This window comes from Rhinichthys klamathensis, unplaced genomic scaffold (assembly GCF_029890125.1).
Source record: "Rhinichthys klamathensis goyatoka isolate OS25496 unplaced genomic scaffold, OSU_Roscu_1.1 h1tg000258l_1, whole genome shotgun sequence".
Classification (NCBI taxonomy): Eukaryota; Metazoa; Chordata; class Actinopteri; order Cypriniformes; family Leuciscidae; genus Rhinichthys; species Rhinichthys klamathensis.
The window spans coordinates 741,654-765,867 of record NW_026606780.1 but is presented as its reverse complement, the minus strand read 5'-3'; the positions used below and the strand labels follow the sequence as shown (position 1 = coordinate 765,867).

The 24,214-nt window shown below is 38.7% G+C and overlaps 4 protein-coding genes across 5 annotated transcripts; 3 read left to right on the top strand and 1 right to left on the bottom strand.

Moving 5' to 3' along the window:
- Positions 1–108: 108 nt before the first annotated feature.
- cog4 (component of oligomeric golgi complex 4) lies at positions 109–9,753 on the top strand. Its single transcript, XM_056267282.1, has 19 exons — positions 109–284; positions 486–568; positions 661–775; positions 878–1,052; positions 1,207–1,400; positions 1,512–1,617; positions 1,706–1,863; positions 2,347–2,405; positions 2,499–2,632; positions 2,996–3,114; positions 5,469–5,635; positions 5,804–5,981; positions 6,113–6,175; positions 7,102–7,218; positions 7,781–7,873; positions 8,691–8,774; positions 8,850–8,951; positions 9,047–9,175; positions 9,292–9,753. Exons 1-19 carry the CDS (start codon positions 150–152, stop codon positions 9,424–9,426), a joined length of 2,346 nt encoding a protein of 781 aa, XP_056123257.1. The 5' UTR covers positions 109–149; the 3' UTR covers positions 9,427–9,753.
- A 103-nt stretch (positions 9,754–9,856) lies between these two features.
- thap11 (THAP domain containing 11) lies at positions 9,857–11,322 on the bottom strand. The gene has a single exon (XM_056267300.1). It carries the CDS (start codon positions 11,119–11,121, stop codon positions 10,369–10,371), a length of 753 nt encoding a protein of 250 aa, XP_056123275.1. The 5' UTR covers positions 11,122–11,322; the 3' UTR covers positions 9,857–10,368.
- A 3,292-nt stretch (positions 11,323–14,614) lies between these two features.
- gfod2 (glucose-fructose oxidoreductase domain containing 2) lies at positions 14,615–18,231 on the top strand. 2 transcript variants are annotated; one of them, XM_056267294.1, is made up of 4 exons: positions 14,615–14,930; positions 15,779–16,110; positions 16,318–16,496; positions 17,045–18,231. In XM_056267294.1, exons 2-4 carry the CDS (start codon positions 15,858–15,860, stop codon positions 17,714–17,716), a joined length of 1,104 nt encoding a protein of 367 aa, XP_056123269.1. In that variant the 5' UTR covers positions 14,615–14,930; positions 15,779–15,857; the 3' UTR covers positions 17,717–18,231. The 2 variants fall into 2 exon arrangements, with proteins under 2 accessions (XP_056123269.1, XP_056123268.1); XM_056267293.1 differs by lacking the exon at positions 14,615–14,930 and having other exon boundaries at positions 15,401–16,110.
- Positions 18,232–19,123: 892 nt separating this feature from the next.
- LOC130101520 (uncharacterized) lies at positions 19,124–23,934 on the top strand. The gene is given in 4 exon segments (XM_056267292.1): positions 19,124–19,190; positions 19,193–19,423; positions 22,267–22,788; positions 23,101–23,934. Coding segments are annotated over 4 exon segments (1,200 nt in total). The 3' UTR covers positions 23,481–23,934.
- The last annotated feature ends 280 nt before the right edge of the window (positions 23,935–24,214 follow it).

Genomic DNA, 24,214 nt, shown 5'->3' with positions numbered 1-24,214 from the left:
ATGAGTTATTTGTTGTGTTTTGCACACATATGCTTTCTAAATAAATAAAAACTACCATTAGGTGGGAGTAAAGTCGCATACTAACAGTTGAATGCATGACGCACTAGAATCAGCGGAAGTGACGCAGTTTGTGTGGATGTGGGACTGTCATGGATGAAGTTGGTTCACCGGCGCGCCGTCGCGGTGGTCCGGCGGGGCTTTCCGCCGTGCAGTTCGACACCATAGAGGGTCTGACAGAGCTGGAGGATCTGGAGCGAGTGTATGCGCAGCTATGTGCCGAGGAGGTAACGGAAATATTTATTAGTGGAAACACAGGGTTCGTTAGTCCCTTTGAGCTTTATGACTAGGATGGGTAGATAAAGACTTGTCGGCTGTGTTAGTTAATTTATTATGTATAAAAATTGAGTGTGTGCCTGAATGGCGTGTGGATGTGTTGACTGTCCATTGGCATGAATTGAATATAAACAAACGCACCTCCCTGACAGGCGGAAGTGGAGGTGGAGTTGGGCGCTCTTATGGGGCAGCAGAGCAACATAGAAACAAAGATGCTCGCCCTGCAGAGGATGGGGTGAGTGTATGTGTTTTACACCTAACCTATGCTTTTAAATTCAAAGAATAGGATAGTGTGGTGTTAAATTGTGTGTGTGTGTTTTTCCTCAGACCAAACTTGCAGCTGATCGAGGGAGATGCTGTGCAGCTTTCTGGCATGATCAACTTTACATGCAGCCTGGCAGAGAACGTCAGCAGCAAAGTCAGACAGCTGGACCTCACCAAGGTGGCCAACATACACATTCTCATGATGATATGTAGGCCTACGTCTATCAATTAGACCGCATCCACTCAAGCTTTACACCTGGTTTTTGCGGTTCTATTTCAGAAGAGGCTGTACCAAGCAATTCAGCGGGCAGATGATATTCTAGACCTGAAGTTCTGTACAGATGGTGTTCAGACTGCCCTGCGTAACCAGGACTATGAGCAGGCTGCCGCCCATATTCATCGCTATCTTTCTCTTGACCAGTCCGTGATTGAGCTCAGCAAGCAAGGTGGAGAGGGTGAGTACTTTTTGGGCTATTACAAGCAACTATTGCAATGAACAATCTGTTACACACAGTTATGCAAAGCACATATTGCTTAAACCGATATGCACAGATACTTAGAAATCAGATGTTTATTTTACTATCTGTCTGTATGCTATACAACGTGCAGGCAGTGCAGTTGAAGCCAGCCTTGAATTGCTGCAGGAAGCAGAGCGCAATCTGAAGGTGCTGGTTACAACACGACTGGAGGAGGCGGTTGCCACGGGCGACTTGCCTCAAGTGGAGCGCTTTTTCAAGATCCTTCCTTTACTGGGACTCCATGAGCAGGGACTTGCACGCTTTGCTCAGTACCTTTGCAGTCAGGTAGGAGCATGTGTGAATGTCCAGCCTATCAGTGAAATCCGTTGAGAATGCTTTGGTTCGGTTATTGGGGTTCTAGTATTAAGACTTGTGTCTTTTGCTTGCTTCTTTCAGTTGGCCAGTAAAGCAGAGGAGAACTTACTCCTGGCTGTTGGCTCTGATCTTGGTGAACGCAGAGCACCGGTTATCTTTGCTGACACCCTCACTCTGCTGCTTGAAGGTAAGAGCAGATGCATCGCTGTTAACTTGGCAATATTTATAATGTTTAAATGAATCAAGATCAACCAGCCTTTGTCTGTATCTGTTAGGTATTGCACGCATTGTTGAAACCCATCAGCCCATAGTGGAAACATACTATGGACCAGGCCGACTGCACACACTCCTTGCACACCTTCAGAAAGAGTGTGACAAACAGGCTCAGAAAATAGTGGACAAATTCATCCAACAGAGAGATTACAACAACAAGGTGTGTATAGTGTGTCTATACCAGATTGTTTTCATCTTTTAGATGTTACAAACCCCCAAATATGATCATTCTTGTGTGACTGACCCCCTTCCTAAATTTTAAAAGGAATCTATCTGTTATAAGCACCCAATTTATACACTAAAAATGTATTATAAATCTAAAATAATTTTTTTATTTAGTTACATTATTATACTGTATATTTTTTCTACTCACTATTCATTTTTCTATTTCTATTCATTTAATTATTTATTTTAATCTTGTTATTTGTTATATATTCATTTTTTTTTAACAGTTTTACACTTTTTCATGGACCCCCCGTCACTCCGTTGCGGCCCCCTGGGGGACCCCAGTTTAAAAAACCCTGATCTATGTTATGTGCTGTGTCTGTGTTTATTTGCTGCACTTGATGTTTGCATCTTGAATAAAGTGCATATTTATATATATTTTTACACACGTGTACTTTTTACATTTGTTTTGCAATAGTTTCAGGTTGTCCAGAGCAGCATGATGAGGGGCATGACTACAGAAAAGATTGAACCCAGGTGTGGTGCATAGAATAATTTATCATGAAGATTGTATGAGTATCTTGTGAATACAAGGTGTTTTATTTATTGTGTGTTTAATGTTTAATCTAGAGACTTAGATCCTGTGTTATGTGAGGTTACCTTAATGAACTCAAGAGCCGAGCTGTACTTTCGATTCTTGAGGCGGCGTATTGTTGCTGACTTTGAGGTTGCAGATGCAATGGCAGATGAAACCGTTATACAAGGTAACACCTAACTTTTCATGGGATGTGATATGAAATTACTATATAAAAATAATTTCTAAAGCAAGTACATAACTCAAACTGCCATCAGATGTAGCCTAGCAGTTAGCACACATGATGCTACCGCTCATTAAGCCATGGTGCTCATTCAGGCATCACAATTTTATTGCATCTCCCTTCTTGATCCTATTTCTCCCCATCATTGCCTGTTAAGAACAAAATGTATGTAACTAGGGTATACAAATTGAGCATGTAGTTCAGTGTTGATTCAATGTAGTGAGTATGTTGAATATGTTGATTTTTAAAAATGTATACTCATATTCAACATTTGCTTGTATTGTTAATACTTGTTTTGTTGTTTTCTAGAGCATCAGCAGAGTTTAGAACAGTTACTGAAAGATTGTCAGCTGAGCCGCGCTATGCAGGAGCTGATTGGCTATTACATTCCCATGGAGGAGTATTACATGAGAGAGTCCGTCAACAAGGTGCGCCACATATACACTCAATCATTTCATGCTGTCGTGTGTGAATTGTACAGGTACTTTATCATACCTGAATCAGAGATTATTGTCAGGCAGATGCACACTCCTATTCAAAAGTTTGGGGTCTGTAAGATTTTTTTAATGAATTAAATGAATTATTTTATTGAGCAAGGAAGTAGAGCTGCACGATTCTGGATAAATTGAACAAATCTCTTAAAGGTGCTCTATGTAACTTTTCTACTAAAATGAATCCTTTTTTTATTGCCTGTGTGTGAAGGGGTTGTAATCACACATTAAAATGATCCACTTGTCGAGTTTTGCTATTACCTCTGAAGGCCAGTATTCCTATTTCTATGTGAAGTCTCCGGGTCGGATTTACCGCGAAATCCAACGGATGTGACGTGCATGCGCGCTCCCGAGCCTCTCTCCTTATATACAGTCTATTGTAGACGGTCAGGGAGTTACGTCCGGTTAAAGGCGCACGTTTTTCGGCTTATATCTCAGTCAATCTTTGATCAATATTCCCAAGACTCTAATCGTTCGTAGTGCTGGACGGGGCCTTTCGAACGAGCCCATCCCCGAAGTCCAACTCGCCCGGCTCCCCGAGTTATAGCCGTTCGAAATCGGGGGTCCCAGCGAACGGCGATCCGGTAGGGGGCATCCCCGAGGCCCGCCACTCTAGCATTCGGCCAAAAGGGTTCCCCTGGGACCTCCTCCCCCGAATTTGAGCTCTCTGGGTCTTTGCGTTCCAGAGTTACGAGCGATTTTCTTCTGAGAACGTGACGTCACCGGCGTCCGCAATTTTGCAGCGCGCCCGACGGTTTTCTGCTAATATCTCCGCGAAAACACCACCCAAAACTATGGAACTTATATGGTTCTTTTCAGCTCGACTAGATGGCCCCAACGAGCTCGGTGCTCGCCGAATCCGTCTAGTATTCGCCGAGATATTTGCGTAATAGACGGTATTGTCTATGAGTTCGAGCACGAGCGCTCTTGTAAAATTTGGTTGCAATCTGAAATATCACCACTAGAGGCCGCTAAAAGTTACATAGAGCACCTTTAATTGAATGATTCAATGACAAATACATTTTTTACATTCACTTGTCGCTACCTACTGGTGAAATGATGTAATTGATATAATCTTTATTTGAAGCACCAAGTTACTTTTAAAAGGTGATTTACTCTGTTTTGATTGCTACTGTAGACATTAGCGTTTATATCTTAATTATAAACTTTTATCCCAGTACTTCTGTGATTATTTGAATTATTGTAACACAGAATTAATGATACTGTGTGTGGTTGAAAAGACTGTTTGTGAAGCCGTTTCATACCTATACATGGCAGCTGCTATCTCTGGGTCAGTGGAAGCGCGAACACAGATTTGAATGTGATCGTACTTGTCAAAGGATTTGTAGCAGAGGGCGATCCTCCCCAAGATGGCGGCACTGCCCCAGCATGCAACGAAGCGTGACACGTTTTCACATTTTCTATAGACATAGCCGATTCGTTGTCATTTAGGAATAAGATCACGTGGGTGTTTGAATCAAAATCGCGAGATTTTAACGGTTAATCATGCAGCTCTGCATTAAGTTGATCAAAAGTGACTGCAAAGATGTTTACATGGTTACAAAAGATTTATATTTAAAATAAATGCGGTTCTTTTGAACTTTCTATTAATCAAAGAATCCTGAAAAAGTGTGTCATGATTTCCACAGAAATATAAAGCAGCACAACCATTTTCAATGGTGATAATAAATGTTTCTTGAGCACCAAATCAGTGTATTAAAATAGGATCATGTGACACTGAAAACTTTCAGCTTTGCCAACACAGGAATAAATTACATGTTAAAATATATTCAAATAAAAAAGTTATTTTATAAAATGTAATAATGTTTCGCAATATTACTGTTTAACTGTATTTTGGATTAAATGCATGAACCCTTGGTGAGCAAGCATAAGAAACTGTTAAAAACATTTAAAAAATCTTACTCAATACCGACCCCAAACTGTTGAACTGTACATTACTACATTTTCTCATGTTCATCTATCTGTTGTTTTGGTTTTGCCATCAGCTAAATTGCAGATACATTTTTTTGGCAGAATGAATGTCAAGTCACTTTTATAGCGCTTTATACAATATGATATGATTTCTTCAAAGCAGCTTTACGGTGATCAAACAGGAAAAAAAAATGTTTCAATGATGCAAACAGTTCATTCCGCCTGTAAAGCAGCTCTAAAAAGAAAATCGTGTCATTGTTCTACTGAAGTCATTTCAGTGTTGATTCAGTTCTAGTAATGTCATCGTCTAACTCAGTTTAGTTCTCAATACTCATAGGATGATTAATATGACTTTATAGGCAGTTGTCATGGACACTGCTGAGATGGGTCAGCTGAGCTCCAGCATGGTGGACGATGTATTCTACATTGTGAAGAAATGTATCAGCAGAGCTCTCACCAGCAGCAGCTCTGACTGCGTGTGCGCTATGATCAATCATGCAACCAGCGTTCTGGAGACAGACTTCAGGTATACGCACAATTTTGGAATTTAATTATTGTTACTGATAATGACTAACTGCATGTGAAGAATTGTTGTTGAAGATTTAGAAATTCACATCAGAGAATTTCTGGAAACTGCATTGTTATTGAATATCTAATCATCCGCTATACCTTTTGCATCTACTTCCTTGTGCAGAGAGGTGTTAGTAAGTAAGCTGCGAGCTGGATATCCAGTCAGTGCCCTGCAGGACCTGCAGCGTGGGGTCAGCAGTGCCGTCAGTCTGATGCAGAGCAGTCTACAGCAGGGCAAGATAACAAACCTCACACAAACGCTTGGGATTGAGAGCCAAGAGCAGGCGAAGAGTGCCTACTTGGTCAGCATTAAGTCTTTCTATCGCACACTCACTTTATTATCTCACTTTTCCCTCTTGTTTTTCTGTACTTCTCATTAAACATACGTTTTCATGTAGTGTTTAAGTATAATAATGCTTGTTTTTTTTCTCAGGTGACTCTCAATAATGTGGAGGTCTGCAGTGAGAATATCAGAACCCTGAAAAAGAATCTAGAGGTCAGTGTGATGTGATTTCTTTCATCAAGGATTATTTTGTTTCTTCCAGCCAACCACCAGCAACTCTGTCATTTGCTCACCACATGCAACAGACCAATAGGACATTTCTTTCATGTGTCATGTCACTTGTTTCTTGTCTGGTCTTTTGTCTAGTTTGAGTTTCCTGTCACTGTTTTGTAGTTCTGCTCCAGTTTCCTGTTTCCCTCATTACTCCCTGATTATTTGCACCTGTGTCTATTACCCTTTGTGTATAGAAGCCCTGGTGTTTCCTGTGTTCATTGTCAGGTTTTGTTCATCCATGGTTGCATGTCACTCTCAGTTACATTCCTTGTGTTTGGATGTTTTCTTGTTACTTTATCATTAAATACCTTAATCTCCATTTAGATCCTGATCTCCTTCATCTTGCGTTATACCATGGAACACAAAAAGAGAAATTTGGAAATCTTTTCCATGCAATTACAGTTAATGTGGATAGTTGCTTTCAAGACCTATAAACACATCATAAAAGCAGTCCAAATAAACTCACTTTTTGTGTTGCATGGAAGAAAGAATGTCTCTCAAGGTTCGAAGGGCATGAGGGAGAGTGAACTAATACTTGAAATTTTCAGAAATGTTTGGGGAAGCTTTTCATCCAATGGTAGAACTTAACCAACTACCGGTATGCACAATACCTTGCATGGTTTGCTATTTTTGGAAATGAGACATGCCAGTCAAAAACACTTTACTGATTGCATCCCTAGAACATGATGTCAGACCACTCTTACTAGCGAGTTGTTGTAATCATGTGAGAAAATTATATCCACTTTAATGCAAGAAAGAGATCAATAACACTGGAAAAGTTTGAATCCCCTGGTCTTTCTGGCTTATGCTGACATTTGATGTTGTTGTGAGCATTCTGAATTGCTTTCTCTTCCTGTCCATCTCAGAGTGATTGTGCCAAGTTGTTCAGTCAGGGCACAGGCTCAGATCATGCAAAGGCTAAGATTGACAGCTGTCTTTCTGATTTGGTCACCACCTCTAGCAAATTCAAGGACCTCCTCCAGGTCAGTGAGAATCTGTTTACACACTAGCGTTCACAAGTATGGATTTTAAATGTTTTTGAAAGAAGTCTTTTATGCTCACCAAGGCTACATTTGATCAGAAGTACAGTAATATTGTGAAATATTATTGCAATTAAATATAGCTGGTTTCTTTTTTTAATATATTTTAAAATGTAATTTATTCCTTTGATGGCAGGGCTGAATTTTCAGCATCATTACTCCAGTCTTTTGTATTACATGACCCTTCAGAAATCATTCTAATATGCCGATTTGGTGCTCAAGAAACATTTCTTTATTATTATCAATGTTGAAAACAGTCATGCTGCTTAATATTTGTGTTGAAACTGATACATTTTTTTAGGATTTTTTTTTTAAATTAATTGAAAGGTAAAAGAACAACATTTATTTGAAGTAAATATTTTGTACCATTATAAATGTCTTTACTTTTGATCAATTTAATGTATCTTTGCTGAACAAAAGTATTCATTTCTTAAAAAAAGATACAAAACTACTACAAAATCTTGAATGTTTGTGCGGTTTTTCTTACCGGTTTGTGTATGTGCAGGAGGGGCTGCAGGAGCTTAACAACACCTCTATTAGACCACAAGTAAAACCCTGGATCAGCAGCTTCCTGTCTGTTTCACACAATATTGAAGAGGTATGAGATGATAACATCACCATATCTACTACTACTGACAGAGGAAATAAAAATGTCTGCACTTAAGAGTTGACAATTGCCATGTTTCCATCCACCTATTTTTATGCGCATTTTCATAAAATACAAAAAATCACTGGATTTGCGCATAATTTAAAAAATTTGCATAAAAACCGTATATAATAGACATATTATCCAAGAATAGTACATGAGAAAACATGCACATAAACTACGATGGAAACGCATTTACCGAATAAATTCCTCAATGCCGCTCACATCAAAAAAGACATGAATTTACGCGATGGGGAGGCATAACTGGACTAACCAGTGGACCGATCTCAATGCACTGCATCTGAAATGCTGTTTTGGTTGTTCTGAAATGCCTGAGCAAAATCTGTCATCAAAGTGGTTCAGTATAATCACCTCCCAGGACTGTCTTACACGAATACGTTCCCAAACAGTAGAGATCCACCTCTGAAAGCAAGATAACTTTATTTGCGTTTCATCTGCGCGCTCAAGTAATTTATTATATATACGAAAATATTATATACAGTGCCATCTCCTACTGCAGCAACTTCCATTTTTCTTATATTCTTATATTTAGCGCCAGTTAATCAGGAAGTGACTTTTTTTCTTTTCGGCTCTGGATGGAAACATTTGGATGGTTTTATGCGATATTATATTCCAATTTTGCGCATAAGTTAAGTTTGCAGCTTTGGATGGAAACATAGCTAATGATAGGATGGAAAATCAGTTGTATTGCTTAATCTTATGAATTATAAATGTTATCTGAGGATTTACTTTCTTTTGTTGTCTTTAGGAAGAGTTCAGTGAGTATGAAGCCAATGATCCTTGGGTTCAGCAACTCATTGTCCAATTGGAGCAGCTCATGGCTGAGTTTAAAGTAAATTTATTTTAATCTACTTTACACATGCGCGCGCACACACACACACATCCATTCTAAAATGCCTCTCTGTAGGTGGGCCTGTCACCAGTCATCTACGATACTCTAACTAGCCTGATGACCAGTCTCATAGCAATGGAGATGGAGAAGACAGTGTTCAAATGCACCTTCAGCAGGGTGAGATGTAAACACCCTGCACAAATGAGCACAACAGTTACATATTTGATTAAAAACACTGACATCCTAACTGTCCTGTTGATTCTGGGTTGTAGCTTGGTGGATTACAGTTTGATAAGGAGCTGCGTGCTTTGGTTGCATACCTCTCCTCTGTCACCTCCTGGACCATCCGGGATAAGTTTGCTCGACTCACACAGATGGCAACTATTCTCAACTTAGAGAGGGTATGTGGCTTATGTGGCTTGACTAGCATTTAAAAATGTCAATCATTGAAATCTGGTCTATGACTAAGAGGACAGTATCATTTGGAATTTTGTTTGACTGTGTCTTTCTTTTTGAGGTGTCCGAGATCCTGGATTATTGGGGACCCAACTCTGGGCCTTTGACGTGGCGTCTGACCCCTGCTGAAGTTCGGCAGGTCTTGGCTCTAAGGGTCGATTTCCGCAGTGAGGACATTAAAAGATTACGACTCTAACAAAAACACTTCAAAAGTCTCGTGTAGAATTTGAGTTTCGGGTAACCGGAATGAATGTATGTTATCTCTGAACATTTGTGTACACAATTTTTTTTTTCTAAACATACGTAATAAATGCTTTACCAACCAACATTGTGGATCAGATTGTTCTCCAGCTATTCTGAAGCTTACCTTATAATTGAAGGTCAATATCTTCTGGAAACTGGAAAGTTTGGTTAAATTGAGGATGCTTTACTGAGCACAATTCATTAACAAGAAAACAGTTTCCTTGAATAAATGTGATGACACAAGGCTTCAAATAGAAAAGTAGTAGATTTTTTTAGTGCACAATATATCCATAATAACTTGTGTGGTGAAGAATCTTAGAAAAGAAAATCAGAACTTTATTTTTTGCTTAAATGTCATACCATAAAAAAAAGAGTCCCACGAGTTATAGTTCAAAAGCAGTTTACTTCAAACCATTCATCTTTTCTAACTGCATTAACCTGCATGTAAAGAATCGGTTCACCTGGACCAGAAGCTCTGACCTGATGCACTCTGATATTAAAAAACAAACATAAACAAATGATAACCAGTTGTTTGTTTACACACTTATATGAAGCAGTCTCTGTGTGCATGTAACATGATGTGTGACAGTAGGCATATCTTGAATCGGCTTCCTTCAACACACAAACAACACAATCGTGTATCATTAAATATAAAATGAGAAGGACCAGTCTGCTGAACTCATCTCAGTCCCCGTGTAGCGCTGTGCCTGACAGCTCGTGCAAACAGGTTGAACTCATGTATCTGCGCTCTAACACACACAGCCTATCTACCATTTCTGAGTCCTGGAGGAAGCTTAAATGAGAACTACGATGAAACTTAATTGTCGTCGCCTTGTCTTACAGAAGCACAGACCGTCCTATGCGTCTTTAGTCCACCGTATCTTTACGTTGTTTGTCAGAGTTTTCTCTTAATGATGGTGTTGGCGGAGATCAGGCGGTCCCGCTCGCGCAGCTCCTCCTGCAGTCGAGCCTCGTTGACCCGCAGCTGTCGGATGGTGTTCTTCATCTCCTTCATTTTGATCTCCATCAGCGCGATTATGTCCCGCTGCTCGTTCAGTTTCCGAAGCAATTCCGCAGACGTTGTGCCGGTGGTGAGCGAGTACGAGTGATCCGCCCCGCACAGCGCGAGATCGGCCACGGGACACGGCGTGCTGTCCCCGGATAAATCTGAGCCCGAGACCACCGCTGTAAGGCAGGAACCGTCCCCCGAAACGGTGAGGTCCACGGGCGCGATGTACTGGCCGTTCTGATCTATCTGCACCACGGTGGTGTTTTCGGTGTCCCCCTCTTCCTCCACTGGCGCTGACTCGTTAGCCGTGGAAACGACCGAGCTGATGATGGGCACGACCGCGGATACCTTCCTAGTCCTTCCCCGTCTACTCTTCCTCTCGTTCACCCCCCGCAGAGGGAAAAGGGTCGGGACGCGAATGGTGTAGGTTTTCCTGCCGCCGGGGAAGTGGACGCTGCAGACCCGGTGGCCGGTGGTGGGCTGGAAAGTGCTGAAACAGCCGCTCACCCCGGCCCGCGAAATGTTCTTCAGCCATATCTCTCGCTGAGTGGGATCCTTCGGAAAGGTGTAGAATCGCAGATCGCGGTCCCGGTGTGAGTTATTGTAGCAACCGGGCACGCAGCAAGTAAAGCCGGGCATGATTTTGTAGAAGATGCACCAGTAATACTGCAGTCCCTAGAAGTTTCCCTATTTTTGTTTTGTTTGGTTCCTTCGTGTGCTGTTATCCAGACCAGCGGCCTAGAAGCGGAACTACACGTCCCACAATACTTACGACTTCCTGTTTTGGTTTCAAATGCTAGTCGGTAGACTTGCGTCTGCGGCTGCGCAAATATACGCCAGTTTGGCTTCATAATTCAAAACTAGGAGTGTTGTAACAGTGTAACGATTATAACTTGCACCACGAGACCGTTTAGAAATGATATTTATATGCTACAAATGGAACTAGCCTAGATTTATTAAACCCATGCAAAGTACAAAATGCTTTTGTTACAAGCATGGTGCATTGTAGCACTAATTGAAAACGTTTAAAATTTGTGTATCAATTTATTAATAGCCTAATTATGCCATCCCACAACATTTTAATTGGAAATTGTACCATTCATAGCGAGCGAATTTGAAACATTTTAATTCAAAACATAACAAATAAAACAAACATAAAAATACATAAAACATATAGCTTTAAAAATATAACGGCATCATCATGACATACTATAGTGTAACCTTTATATCACTGGCCAGTTTAAGGTAATAAAGAGACTGTCTAGTCTTATTAAATGGAATTACAGTGAGTCTTCAAAACAAACAAATAGACCTATATTGAATTAAACCAAACTATAAAAGTCTTTTATTTCAAAGAATGTGTTATTATCAGGTATATTGCCTTTTAATGTATGAAATATAGCCATCATATCAGTAGCAGCATGATCAACTGAGAATAGATACAAAAATATGATACATCCTATATTTTAACACTTCAAAATGACAACCACTAGCCTAATATTTCTAATCTATGTTTGTACATCATAAATAGAGTCGAAAGCATCTACTCAAAGGTCAATGTAGGGTGCTTATCTTCACGAAAAACCACAAACACTGTATAAATTATCTGTTGTACCTAAAATTAAGAGAATAGAGATTAATAAAAAAAATATTTTTCAACAAATGGTCATATAAACTATAGTTTATTTAGAAATACACCGAGGTGGACAAAGTACACAACTTCCTTACTTGAGTGAAAGTACATACCGGGTCAAATATTACTCCGTTACAAGTACAAGTTGTAAAGACCGATTTTTACTTAACCCTTTACCTACCTCCCCCCCCCCCCCCCCCCCCCCCCCTTTTTGATAATTTACATTAAAATGCACTATACAAACTTAAATGGTTGTAATTCAAGAATGCTTTGGAATATAGACCTAAGTTTGGTCTTGTTTTAAAGAAAACAATCAGCAGATTATTACTAAAGTGAATTCACTTCAAAAAATTAAAGTATGAAAAAGTTATGGCAGTTATAATTTACAGTAAATCAAATATAGTTTATTAATATTTTTTTTAATATAAAATAAATATTTTACAAAATATTTTTTACTATAAAATTACTATAAAATGAAAGCTATATATCTAACCAAGTTGTGTTCCAAATTTAAAGTTGATATCACAAAAATTGAAGTTCCCATGAGATTTTGTTTAGGCGTAGTGCCAAAAATAGCCACCGGGTGCCATTGAATTCCATTGAATTTAATTGTATGCATTCTGCCATAACAAATTAATAAATTTCTATCCAAATATCACTTCTGTCACTAAATATGGAACCTTGAGACTCAGACCTTTCTGACAATATGTGTTTTGTCAAGATTAGAAAAGGTTTTGATAATAAATTATGAAAGATGATGCCCAAACGGGGAGGGGCCTAATAAAAAATACAGTTTCTATGGTAACGCAACGTCCAATTTCAAAACAGTTTTCACAGGATGAATTCTGAGTTCGTAAGCTTTCAAATGATACCTAATTTATGATAACTACTAAAATATGTGATATAATAATAATAAAAAATTATATATATATATATATATATAATATATATTATACTTTTTAGAGGACTTCTTACTTTACTTTTTAAAATATAATTTTATCTTTTTTTATTGACAAATACTAGATTATGTTTTATTATGAACTTTTAGCACTAAAAACCAAAGTTTCAATTATTAAAAGTGTGTGCGTCGACTTTTTGTGACAAAGGTCAGAAACTCCTGTAATGACGTCGATTTTTTGAGGCGCACTCTTGTCATAAATTCATATATTACTGTTCATTCATAATTTGTAAGAAAAAAACAGCGCTAAAATATCTATTTAGGAGTCTTAGACCTTTCCAACGATATATAGTTTGTCATGACTAGATTAGGATTTAATAGTAATATAGTGAAGTAAATTTAGTTTGCCCGTATACGGGCAGGTGACAGTTAAGGGCTAAAAGTACAGAAGTTGTTTTTAAAAGTACCTCAATGGTTTCGGACACCCAAATGGCTGTTCCTTCAAATAGTGCCCTATTAAATTTTTTTTGGCTTTAAGTATGAATGTTAGCCTTACTGTTATCTATAAGCTAGTGTGCTCCAAAACAATGACAATTTTCGCATTAGAAGACCAAACCCAACGTTGAAAATGAAAATCAGGTTGATGTCAGAATCCAACGCCAGATTGACATTAATCTCCAACGTTGGACAGACGTTGTAGTGGTTGGAAATGAAAATCGGGTTGACGTCAGAAACCAACATCAGTCGGTTCTGACGTCAACCCGACTTTCATTTACAATCAAAATCCAACGTCTGTCTGACGTTGGGTTCTGACTGACGTCAATCCGACGTCGGGTTCTGACGTCAACCTGACTTTCATTTCCAACCAAAATGCAACCCCTGCAAGCAAAATCCTGACTTACGTTACTACTTTCTATTCAAGGACCTTTAACAGAATTGTACGTATTGTAAAAAGTACGATATTTGTCTTTCAAATGTATAGTGAAGTTAAAGTAAAAAGTTTATAGTAAAAAAATAAATAATACTCAAGTAAAGTACAGATACTCAAGAAGTGTACTTTGTGTACAAGTAAATGTACTTTGTTACTGTCCACCTCTGGAAATATAAATACAGTTTAAAATATATTTTTTTATAATATTCTAGAAAGGGTACAAATAATGAATCACAATTTTAAGGAATGTAACATAACAAGGTGAAATCATGTGGTAACATGTTGCATGTTTTTAAGATTTTTAGTAGGCCTACATTCTGGCTACTTGAATATCAATTCAATATATATTATGATAAAATCGTGACGTTTTCAGTAGATGTGGTCGAGAAGGTCAAGGGTTCTTGGGTAGGTATTTTGAATAAACGGGTTATATAATTGCTTATTAAACAATCTAATTAAGTTTTACAACAAATACATGTATTGTGGTTTGTGTGGATGGATTGTGCCAAACTGTTCCAATAGTATCCCTGTCTGCAGTCTGCAAGACTTCAAGTTACGCCCCTCTCTTGCAGTCCGCAGACAGACCCATCTCAACTGTTGTGCTGATATGGGCGTGGCAGAAAAAAACACGACAGTTTCGCGCATGCGCACATCATCGAACATCGGCGAAAGATCAGCCCACGGCACACAGCAATGAGCAGCAGCAGTAAGATCAGCAGCAGCGCTGTAGACTTACACATGAAAAAATGTACTGTGATTTTAAGACGGACGAAGAATGCCCCATACGTTGAGAGGGTGGGAGGTGTGACGGGTTTGTCCTGTTTTTCCTCTTGCTGTTGAGATAACATGAGAGCTCCGAGCCCTGACCAGTGTTGATCAGAAAGGGAGGGAGGTGTCCATCGCCACCATCCTCTAGTAGCCATCATCATCATCATCATCATCATTCTCCACAGCACCGCCATCGCATCCCAAGGCTTTGTGTTGCGGTAAGTATGGAACTAACGTTACCGGTAATAACCGAGGCGCGGAACTGGCTCGAGCTCAAAACTCTGCGAGGAAGAATGTGTCTAACGTATTTGTGACTGCAGGGCAGAACTGGTTCGACTAAGCTACAACGTTATGTATCTGTAGTGTAATAGGCATGTTTTTGTTGGAAAGTGTCAAGTTTGTTTGGTTTTTATTGTTCTTATTTTAAATATATATATATAATATATAACACAACTAATGTCTAAACTTTTAAACTCAACAAGGAAGCCTATCCGCCCGTCATCCGGGGATTAGCGCGTGGAAGTGATGCTAATTTTAGTGCCTCTAAAATGGATCATAAAATTGAAATGGTTTACATTTCTTTATTAAAAACATCGTGATTTGTCAAATTCACCATTTCCATGTCAGTTCTTTAAGGATATTCTCGGTGGTCGTACGGTTTGGCTCATCTAAACACTTTCTCGAAGTATTTACTTAAAAATAGGTGTTTGCCAATAAAGATTTACATTTAGCCCAACCAGGAACTACCTTGTGTTTAGTCCAGAGTGGAAAAACAAGTATGCTTTCTCATTTGCCTTTGCTGGGCAGGTGCACTGCCATTGGCATGTAAATTAAATTACAAGCCAGCTGGTAGATCAGCAACGCTTGTATCTGAAGGCTGTCACCCGAGCCACCGATAACAGAGGGTTCTTACAGCTCCTTATCTCTATTGTCTATTGATCGTGATACCCTGAAGTGGCCCTGAGGTTAATTTTAACTTGCTGCTCCATGCACTGTCTGGAGATAATTTTTCATCCCTGTGCAAATGTCAGTCAGTGAACTTTGATGTTTCTCTCTTTTTTCACAGGACGTGCATTTGCAAGAGATTTACAGTCGCATTGTGGAATGAAACACCAAGTGGCGTGTAAGTGTCCTCTGTTAGAATAATGTTGCCAGGCGTGGGTGTATTTGGAACAGGGCAGACAGTACGTGCCCTGGTGCCGTTGCTCCAAAAGGAAGGCTTCCCTGTTCAGGCCGTCTGGGGCCGTACACAAGAGGAAGCAGAGTCACTAGCCAGCGAGTTGGACATTCCCTTTTCCACCAGCCAAACAGATGATGTGCTGCTACATCCGGAGGTCCACCTTGTCTGCATATTGACACCTCCTCCCCACACTCGGCAGATTGCGGTAAAAGCTCTAGGTGAGACTTATGCTCCTTGGCTTCTTATCTTGATTGTCTGTGTTGTCTCAGGGGATTGGGTTGGGTTCCTTCCTGGACTCAACTAGAGTGTTTACTGTGCTACTATTTACTTTACATCTTGGCACAAGCCACTTTGGGCTTTTTTTCATTCAGTTTTTTTCATCATTGTTAACCCAATTTTGTTCTCTGTTGTCTCATTCTCTATAGGTATAGGTAAAAATGTGATCAGTGAGCAGGCAGCTACACTGACAGATGCCTGTAAGATGGTGACAGCGGCAAGATATTACCCACAGCTTATGAGTATCATGGGAAATTCCTTGCGCTTCTTGCCTGCATTTGTCCAGATGAGACGCCTGCTAGGAGAGGGGTATTGTGGGACCTTGCAGGTATTGGAATTTCTCATTTTATTTATATGGCATAATTTCTATAATGATATTAAGAAAATGACTAGACATTTATAATGTTAAGATTTCTATATCCAATAAATGCTATTCTTTTGATATTTCTACTCATAGAAATCCTGAAATTTGTGTTTCTACAAAAAGGTTAAGCAGCACAACTATTTTCCACATTAATAATAGTAAGAAATTATTCTTAATTACCAAATCAGCATATTAGAATGATTTCTGCTAGACCATGTGATACTGAAGACTGGAGTAAAATACATAAAAGCACAAAACATTATTTTAAATGGTTTAAATACAGTTATTTTAAATTGTAATAATATTTCATAATATTACTGTTTTACTGGGTTTTTTTTATCAAATAAATGCAGCCTTGGTGAGCATAAAGCATAAGAGACTTTTTTTCAAAAAGAAAGAAAAAACATTTAATGTTTTTTGAAAGATACTTCTTCATATATTACATTATGACTTATCTCAGACTGGTCAAAATGATAAACTCATTGATGTCACTTTTTTCTCTCTTTTTCAAGGTATGTGAAGCACGAGTATATGGAGGCTCACTGCTCAGCCAATCATATGGCTGGGCGTGGGAGGAGCTTATGGGGGGAGGTGGCCTGCATACAGTGGGCTCCTGCATCATTGACCTCCTGAATCACCTCACGGGACGTCGGGCTATGCGAGTGCATGGAATGCTCCGGACTTTTGTACGTCAAGGTGGCCCAGCGGGAGGGATTCGTTCTGTTACCGCAGATGACTATGCTTGCTTTCAGCTGCTGATGAGCGGAGGTGTGGTCTGCAGCGTTACATTAAACTTCAATCTACCTGGCACAGATGTGCATGAGATCATGCTTGTGGGGTCATCAGGACGTCTCATTGCTCGAGGAACAGAGCTGTATGGCCAACGAACCAGCATGCAAGTAGAGGAGCTTCTTATGACTGATGGTGGAGAAGGTGTAGGGCCATCTGTCAGGGGACTGAATGGCATGGTGACTCAGCTCAGACTCTCTTTTCAGGCACAAGAGGACAGGCGCTCTTGGGTGCGGCATCCTGTTTCCATGGCAGCCTCCTTCGAGGATGGGCTGTATGTACAGACAGTTGTGGATGCCATCAAACGATCAAATCGCACTGGAGAGTGGGAGTCAGTGGAGGTCAAGATTCAGGATGTTGACCCAAACCACAACCACAGGACCCTGCCGAACTAACACTACACACACTGTTACATTCTATATCTCAAGACCAACCCTATTAATATCATTCACCTTCTTTTACAATCAAATAACCATGCTTTCATTTTAAACATGAAGTACCTGAGACTGAATACATAATTTATCTGAGTTTATGCATACTTACTGCAAGTTTTAAGTTATCAGGGGAATTGGGTCGCAAAACACTGGAGATGGCTCACTGGATAGGAATTGTGGTTTCAGGGTTGTTTTGTTGCCTATTTCTTGTAACAAAAAAAGATGTGCAAAACTTATCTGTGAAACTTTGTGCTTTCCTTATTTTTATGTGATCAGTTTAAATTTGAGTCACAGGATATAAGTGTGAGCCCCTCAAGTTTTTATATTTTATATCATGAGTAGTGAATATAAGCTTGTGCTCTGCTGAGGATTTTTTCTGTATATGTGCACATGAGAGAGAGCTTTTATGGCACTGATCAACTTATTATGCTGGACACTAGATATAATATTCTGTAATAAACCTGTTGTGACTTATAGCCTGATGTCCAACGCATTGGACATGTTAATGGTTTTACTAAGCTGCACATAGTTTCTTGAATAATATTTTTATTGCTGAATTTGTATCTGCACTGTTTAAGAGTGAGTGATGTGTTGTTTGGGTTGTGTTTTTATTCATTGTTATAAGTTTAATAATAAACATTTACTTAATTTAATTAAATATTTTTACTGGGTTTTACACAAATGCCTGTTGAAAAACAAATATTTGCCTTATTTTGTTCTTTTTTAAACGTGGATATAACACGAATACCTATTGACATTCTAGAGGGGGCGCTAAAGGCTCGTGTCTGGATGGTAACCCTCGTCTGAACTTCTCGCGAGATTTACATAATAGTTTGATCCTTTGTGAATCCTGCCCCAATAATAAACAGAAAAAAAGAAACTTTATAAAATGTAAGTAATCGTAAAAGCAGAGGATTCTGAAGAAATGTGAAGCTTTGCCCGTTGCTTTTTTAAATTTAGATTTAGGCTACTAATGTACAGTTTTGTCATAAGTGCGTTGGACTTAAAGATTCAATAAATGTTAAAAAAAAAAAAAAAAAAATCTTTTTTTTTACATCAACAAGGTGTTTTATTTATAAAAATATCCGTATTTATTAATGTGTAGTTCTCTCTCTGTTAATCATAAACAGTTTTGACTTAAAAGACATTAACTTAAAACGTGTGAAAACAGACATAGTTTAACATTGCGGATCAAAGGGACACAATAACTAGTCTATTATTTTGTCTTACTATATATTCCATAGCATCATAAAACATAATGTAAAAAAAAAATTAACATCAAGTATTATAAATACATTTAGGATAACATTCGATTTTATGTCTCTTGAATCATTTTGCTCAGTGACCAGAGCATCAGCAACAGAGCGCATGCGCGAGAATTTCACGGAGAGAAGGTTACCATCTAAAATAAGGCAATCAGTATTCAAAGTCGACTCCGTTCGAAAATGGCGGCACGAAAGCGAAGTATAGTCTGGTCATTTTTCCAAGCGGAGGATGAAAGAAGAGTATTGTGTCTTCTCTGTATGAAGACGGTTTTGTATTTTGGTCACACAACAAACATGCTTCGCCATTTACGAACGAAACACCCGTCAGATTTTTCCTCGTTGGACAAAAGGAAGCCCGCGACAGATGCGGTATCCAAACGCAACGACACTGGTTGCGTGGAAGGTATGAAAGGTTAAATTATTGTCTTGCAGTGTTTACTATTATGTACACTGTCATGGTGTAACGTCACTGTGATATGTCTATGATACAACTGGCTGTTTATGGAACTTAGAATCGACACCTCATATATTTTCTTTGGTTTGTGAGGGTTTCCCTTCCATTTTGGCCTAACGTTACTTTGCACGTGCTTATATCTTACCACATGTGAGTCCAGGAGCTAATTTAAAGGCGCTTTGTCGTTCAAAACTGTGCTCGTTGTGATTGTGTGATTCAGTATCGACTCTTAAGTAAGAACGGCTTCGTTTTGCAGAGTCTTGTGTCAAAGTGACGAGAGTTTCGCTTAGGCCATGGTTTTGGGTGGATGTCGTAACGACGCCATGTTGGGTTTTTTCTCAAACAATTGTCTATTATGTCGCTCAATGATAAAAGGCTAATTTAGCACATTTTATATGATCTCAAATCAATTTCCCCGACGGGAATCGATTCGATTCGACTCGTTCAGTCAAACGAATGAATCTTTTGAATCGTGTCGCTGATTTGGATCGGCAATATACGGTGCTTTGACTGAAAGAGCCACCCCGCCCCCTCCCGTTCAGAATAAACGGGACAGAAAACCTTCAACGCGAACGACACCATTCTGTGCGAAATATAAAGTCGTATTATACACAAATTATCAGTGATTAATAAATTATACATAATGTCATTTTCTAACATCTAATTTGTATTTAGCAGTATTTGATCCGAAATTGTCACGTGATGTACCATCTGTCACATCCCCGGATGGGCGCGATTTTTTTTTTTAATTCTAAAACTGGTCATTGACTAAAGCCAAGATTATTTGTTTCTATAAAATTATGTATAAAAATGGATAGTAATGGATAGGAAATGCACAACACCTGTTTATGTCCGTGATCAGCTTCCATATCGAACAACGTTATGTTCCGTAATCAGACACCCCTGGTGATCAACTAACGTTACTAGATATCGCTATACCCAGTTGACTGATTACATTAAGAATTGCAAAAAAAATCTGAAATATTATGTTCAAATATGCTAATGAGACATTGTCTAATTAAATATGTACTAATTTGCTTACAAGAACAGAAATCTGAACATTGGGTAAAGCCAGGTTAAAAAAAAATTTAATTAAAGGTTTTTACAGAGGGGATTTTGGATATCTCTTTTTATCACTCGAAAATACTGTCAACACCCAGAATTATTATTTTTTTCCCACAAATTCTTAGGGAAAAAAATTATATTATCAGGCAAATTATATATGAACAAACCCCTCTTTAAAAACCTTCAGAATATAGATAGGCATAAAACTTAAAATTTTGGTGTATGTAAGTGCTACTGAAATGGAGATTTCTGACTCAAATTAGGAAAAAAACTAATTTTGAGAGAACTGCATTTAAAGATATAAAGATATGTAATTGAAATCTAAAGACACAAGTAGATTAAGTGCTATAAAATATACTTACAAGTGTATTTTTGCTGTTTTCTTTCCACTAGTCTGAAAAACAATATGAAAAGCTAAAAAGCGCAATCTCAAAATTGACAGATGCATGAAAAAACAGGGTTTTTGCTTGTAGTGTCTTTCCTTAATAAACTTGAATATATAGGCTAGAAATTATATAAGGCCATATAGTTGCAACAGTGCACGTTCTTTTAAAAAGTAAAATCAGTCAAAAAGACAAACTGTGTATGCTACTTCACAGCTTTAATGAAAGAACTACAGTCTCATAAAGCATCTTTAATGTTATAGTCCAATTTACAACAATTAGAGATAAGATGTTGATTATATAGAGATACAATATATTTTATGTTTGTTAAAATATGCATAAGAATATTTTAGTTTCAAGTCAACTCATTATATGTTGGGTTGCACGGTGGCTCAGTGGGTATAGCACTGTCGTCTCACAGCAAGGCCTTTCTGTTTGGATGTTCTCCCTGTGTCTGCTGGGGTTTTCTCCGAATGCTCCTGTTTCCCCCACAATCCCAAGACATGCCTCATAGGTCAATTCAAGACACTAAATTGTCCGTAGGTGTGAATGCCGACTTTAAACTCAAAGCTCTAAAAGACCTGCCCAAATCATACACTGCCAAAAGAATAATATGATAGAATTCTATTGTCATGACAACCAAGCTGTACAAGTACAATTTAACTCCTACAAACTAAATAATGATGTCAGGAGAACAATACAACAGGAAAATGTATCGAAATGAGGCATATCCAGTAAAAGAAAATTAGCAGATGAAATTTTTTTTTCTAACCAAACAGGTTGAAACTATTAAAGCATGTCAAATATTTGCAAACGGCAGTTAAGATGTTGCCCACGATGCTGGGTTAGTCCCTGCAACCTTAATAAAGATAAGGCGGTTTGGATAATTCATGGGAGTGGTGCTAAAGTGTTCTTTTGGTGTGATTTGCTTGTTGGATTTCTCTGCAGAATCATGTATAATGTATTTTTTTTTCACTGGGATTTCTGCTGTTGAACACTATTTAAAAAATGTAAAAGTTGATATAATGTGGACTGATAGCTTCAACAAAAAAATATATTCCATTTGATAACCACTTCTTAGCTCAGGGTAGGTCTTTCTTAGTTTGAAGGTTTTTTAAATTATTATTAAAAATCAATTCCCTTATGGAAAAAATTGAATGGGATTTTTACTTTTGGAACCCGACTTTTGCGCTCTAGTTAATTGTTACTTTTGTTGCACAGCAACGTTCTGTTTTGTCATCATCTAGCTGCAGGTGTACAAAGTTTAGTCAAATTTAATTAAGTGATGGGGCATTTTAAATAACCAATGCAACTTCTTTTTTCTTCCTTTTTTTCTGTGCCAAGTTACAGTGTTAATGGACGAGCAGCAGGTAGAGGTGGAGTCTGTGGGAGAAGATGGCGAAATGGATGGCGCCATCAAAGGGATCCTTCGTGCTGCAGCAGGAGAGGGGACAGCTGAAGCAGAGGTGGCTGATGAGGAAGCCGAGGGGCCTGTTGATGAAGGGGATGGGAAAGAAATACAAGAGGATGAGACCCCAGGTAATACTCGCAAGTGGAGCTCCGTGTGGGTGCACTATCGAAAGCTTGGCCAGGAGCCACGAGCCCTGTGCTTGCTCTGCATGGAGAAGATCCAGCACCGGAGTAGCACAAGTAACCTTATTAGACATCTACAGCATAAGCATCCCAATGAGTTTGCACAACTTGAGGATCACCCACAAAAGCGGCCTAGCAAGCGTAAATCAGAAGATCCGAGCCGACTTGCTTCCTCTCCCACATTAGCGGGCGGGACTCCGACCAGATCACACATTGTGCCACCTAAGCGTGATGTCCGTTTACCCTGCAGTACCAGCCTAGACAGATACTCGGGTATAGTTTGCTTTTAACTTCTCATCAATATACATATTTACATTTTGTGGGAAAAGGATGTTGCTTCAGGGTTATTATAGTTAACTAGAACTAAAACCATAAAAAACACTAACTTAACTGAAATAAAATAAGATATACAAACACCTTAAACTTGTACAAATAAAATCTTTTTCATTTTTAGTGTATCTTAATATTCTATAGCGTATAAAATAAAAAGACAAAAACACACCAGACACACACACACACACACACATATATATATATATTTTTTTTTAAAGTTTTAATATCATAAGTGAAATGTTTTCCTCTTAGGAGCTAAGTGGTCTGAGGGTGTGCGTATATTGGAAAGAGAGCGGGAGCTGACAGAGGCGTTGAGGCGTGTCCAGCAGGAAGAGGGGCGGAGCATACAGCTGCAGAAAGAGTTACTGCAGCAGTTCCGTGAAATGGATGCTGAGCGCCGAGTGCTTCAAAATCAGAAATGTGAACAAGAGCAGGAACATGCAAGGTTGCGGAAGGAAAGAGAAGACCTCCAGAAGGAGAAGAATGAACTCCAGGGGGAAAAAGAGGAGATGCAGAAAGAGAGAGAGGAGTTTCTGAAAGAGAAAGAGGAGCTAGAGAAACAGAAACAAGAACTGGACTCCTGGAAAAATGCTCATGCACAGGGACAGACCTCTGGATTTTACAATTGTTGATATACTTCAGTATGTCTGTTTCACAAGGAAACAATGATTTCCTTTTTATGGAAATAGTTATTTCTTTACCCTTTTTATTTTTTACAAGATTGCTTTGGATTTGGGGAATGGGGTTGTGGGGAGTGGGGGAAATGCCAGGGATGTTGTATTTTCTTTAGCTAAATGAAAGTTTACCTTAACCTTCCAGGAATTCAAACACGTACGTACATGCATGCATGCAAATTATAGATTTCCTGCCATCAAATAGAGATTAATAATGAGAAGGCCTTTCATGTCAGATAACTAGAAAATCCGTTTTCATTAGATCTACTCACATGCTGTATATATACATGTATATATGAGTGTTAACACAAAAAAAGTTCATGTTCTCTCTGAAAGCGACCAGTGTGTGAATGTATTCAAGTGTGTTTTTGTACATTTATGCACTGGGAATAAAAAAAAAGCTATCAGCAAATTTTCTTCCTCAGTCATTTGGGCCATGTTTTTGTTATTCCACTTCCACAGTTGACAACTGTTTTATTTTATAACTTTAGAGCAGAGTTTTGTTTAATGTGAAGGCTGACAGGATGGTACAGCATTAATATGTATTGTGAAGAGAAGTTCAAAAGAATTTTTTTAGACACATTTGCATACTGTTGTCATTCTAACCCTGTTTCGTACTTTTTACATACTTTTGAGAGAACAAACGTGAACCTCAAAAACTTGTTCATATTTTTCTTGTTCATAGCTTTCAA

Excerpts from the sequence above, each read along its gene's own strand:
- gfod2 (XM_056267294.1), top strand. The coding sequence starts at position 15,858 with ATGTTGCCAGGCGTGGGTGTATTTGGAACAGGGCAGACAGTACGTGCC. Across the intron at positions 16,111-16,317 it reads GATTGCGGTAAAAGCTCTAG|GTATAGGTAAAAATGTGATC; the intron begins GTGAGACTTATG and ends CATTCTCTATAG. Across the intron at positions 16,497-17,044 it reads GGTATTGTGGGACCTTGCAG|GTATGTGAAGCACGAGTATA; the intron begins GTATTGGAATTT and ends CTCTTTTTCAAG.
- cog4 (XM_056267282.1), top strand. The coding sequence starts at position 150 with ATGGATGAAGTTGGTTCACCGGCGCGCCGTCGCGGTGGTCCGGCGGGG. Across the intron at positions 3,115-5,468 it reads TGAGAGAGTCCGTCAACAAG|GCAGTTGTCATGGACACTGC; the intron begins GTGCGCCACATA and ends ATGACTTTATAG. Across the intron at positions 8,952-9,046 it reads TCAAATGCACCTTCAGCAGG|CTTGGTGGATTACAGTTTGA; the intron begins GTGAGATGTAAA and ends TCTGGGTTGTAG.
- thap11 (XM_056267300.1), bottom strand. The coding sequence starts at position 11,121 with ATGCCCGGCTTTACTTGCTGCGTGCCCGGTTGCTACAATAACTCACAC.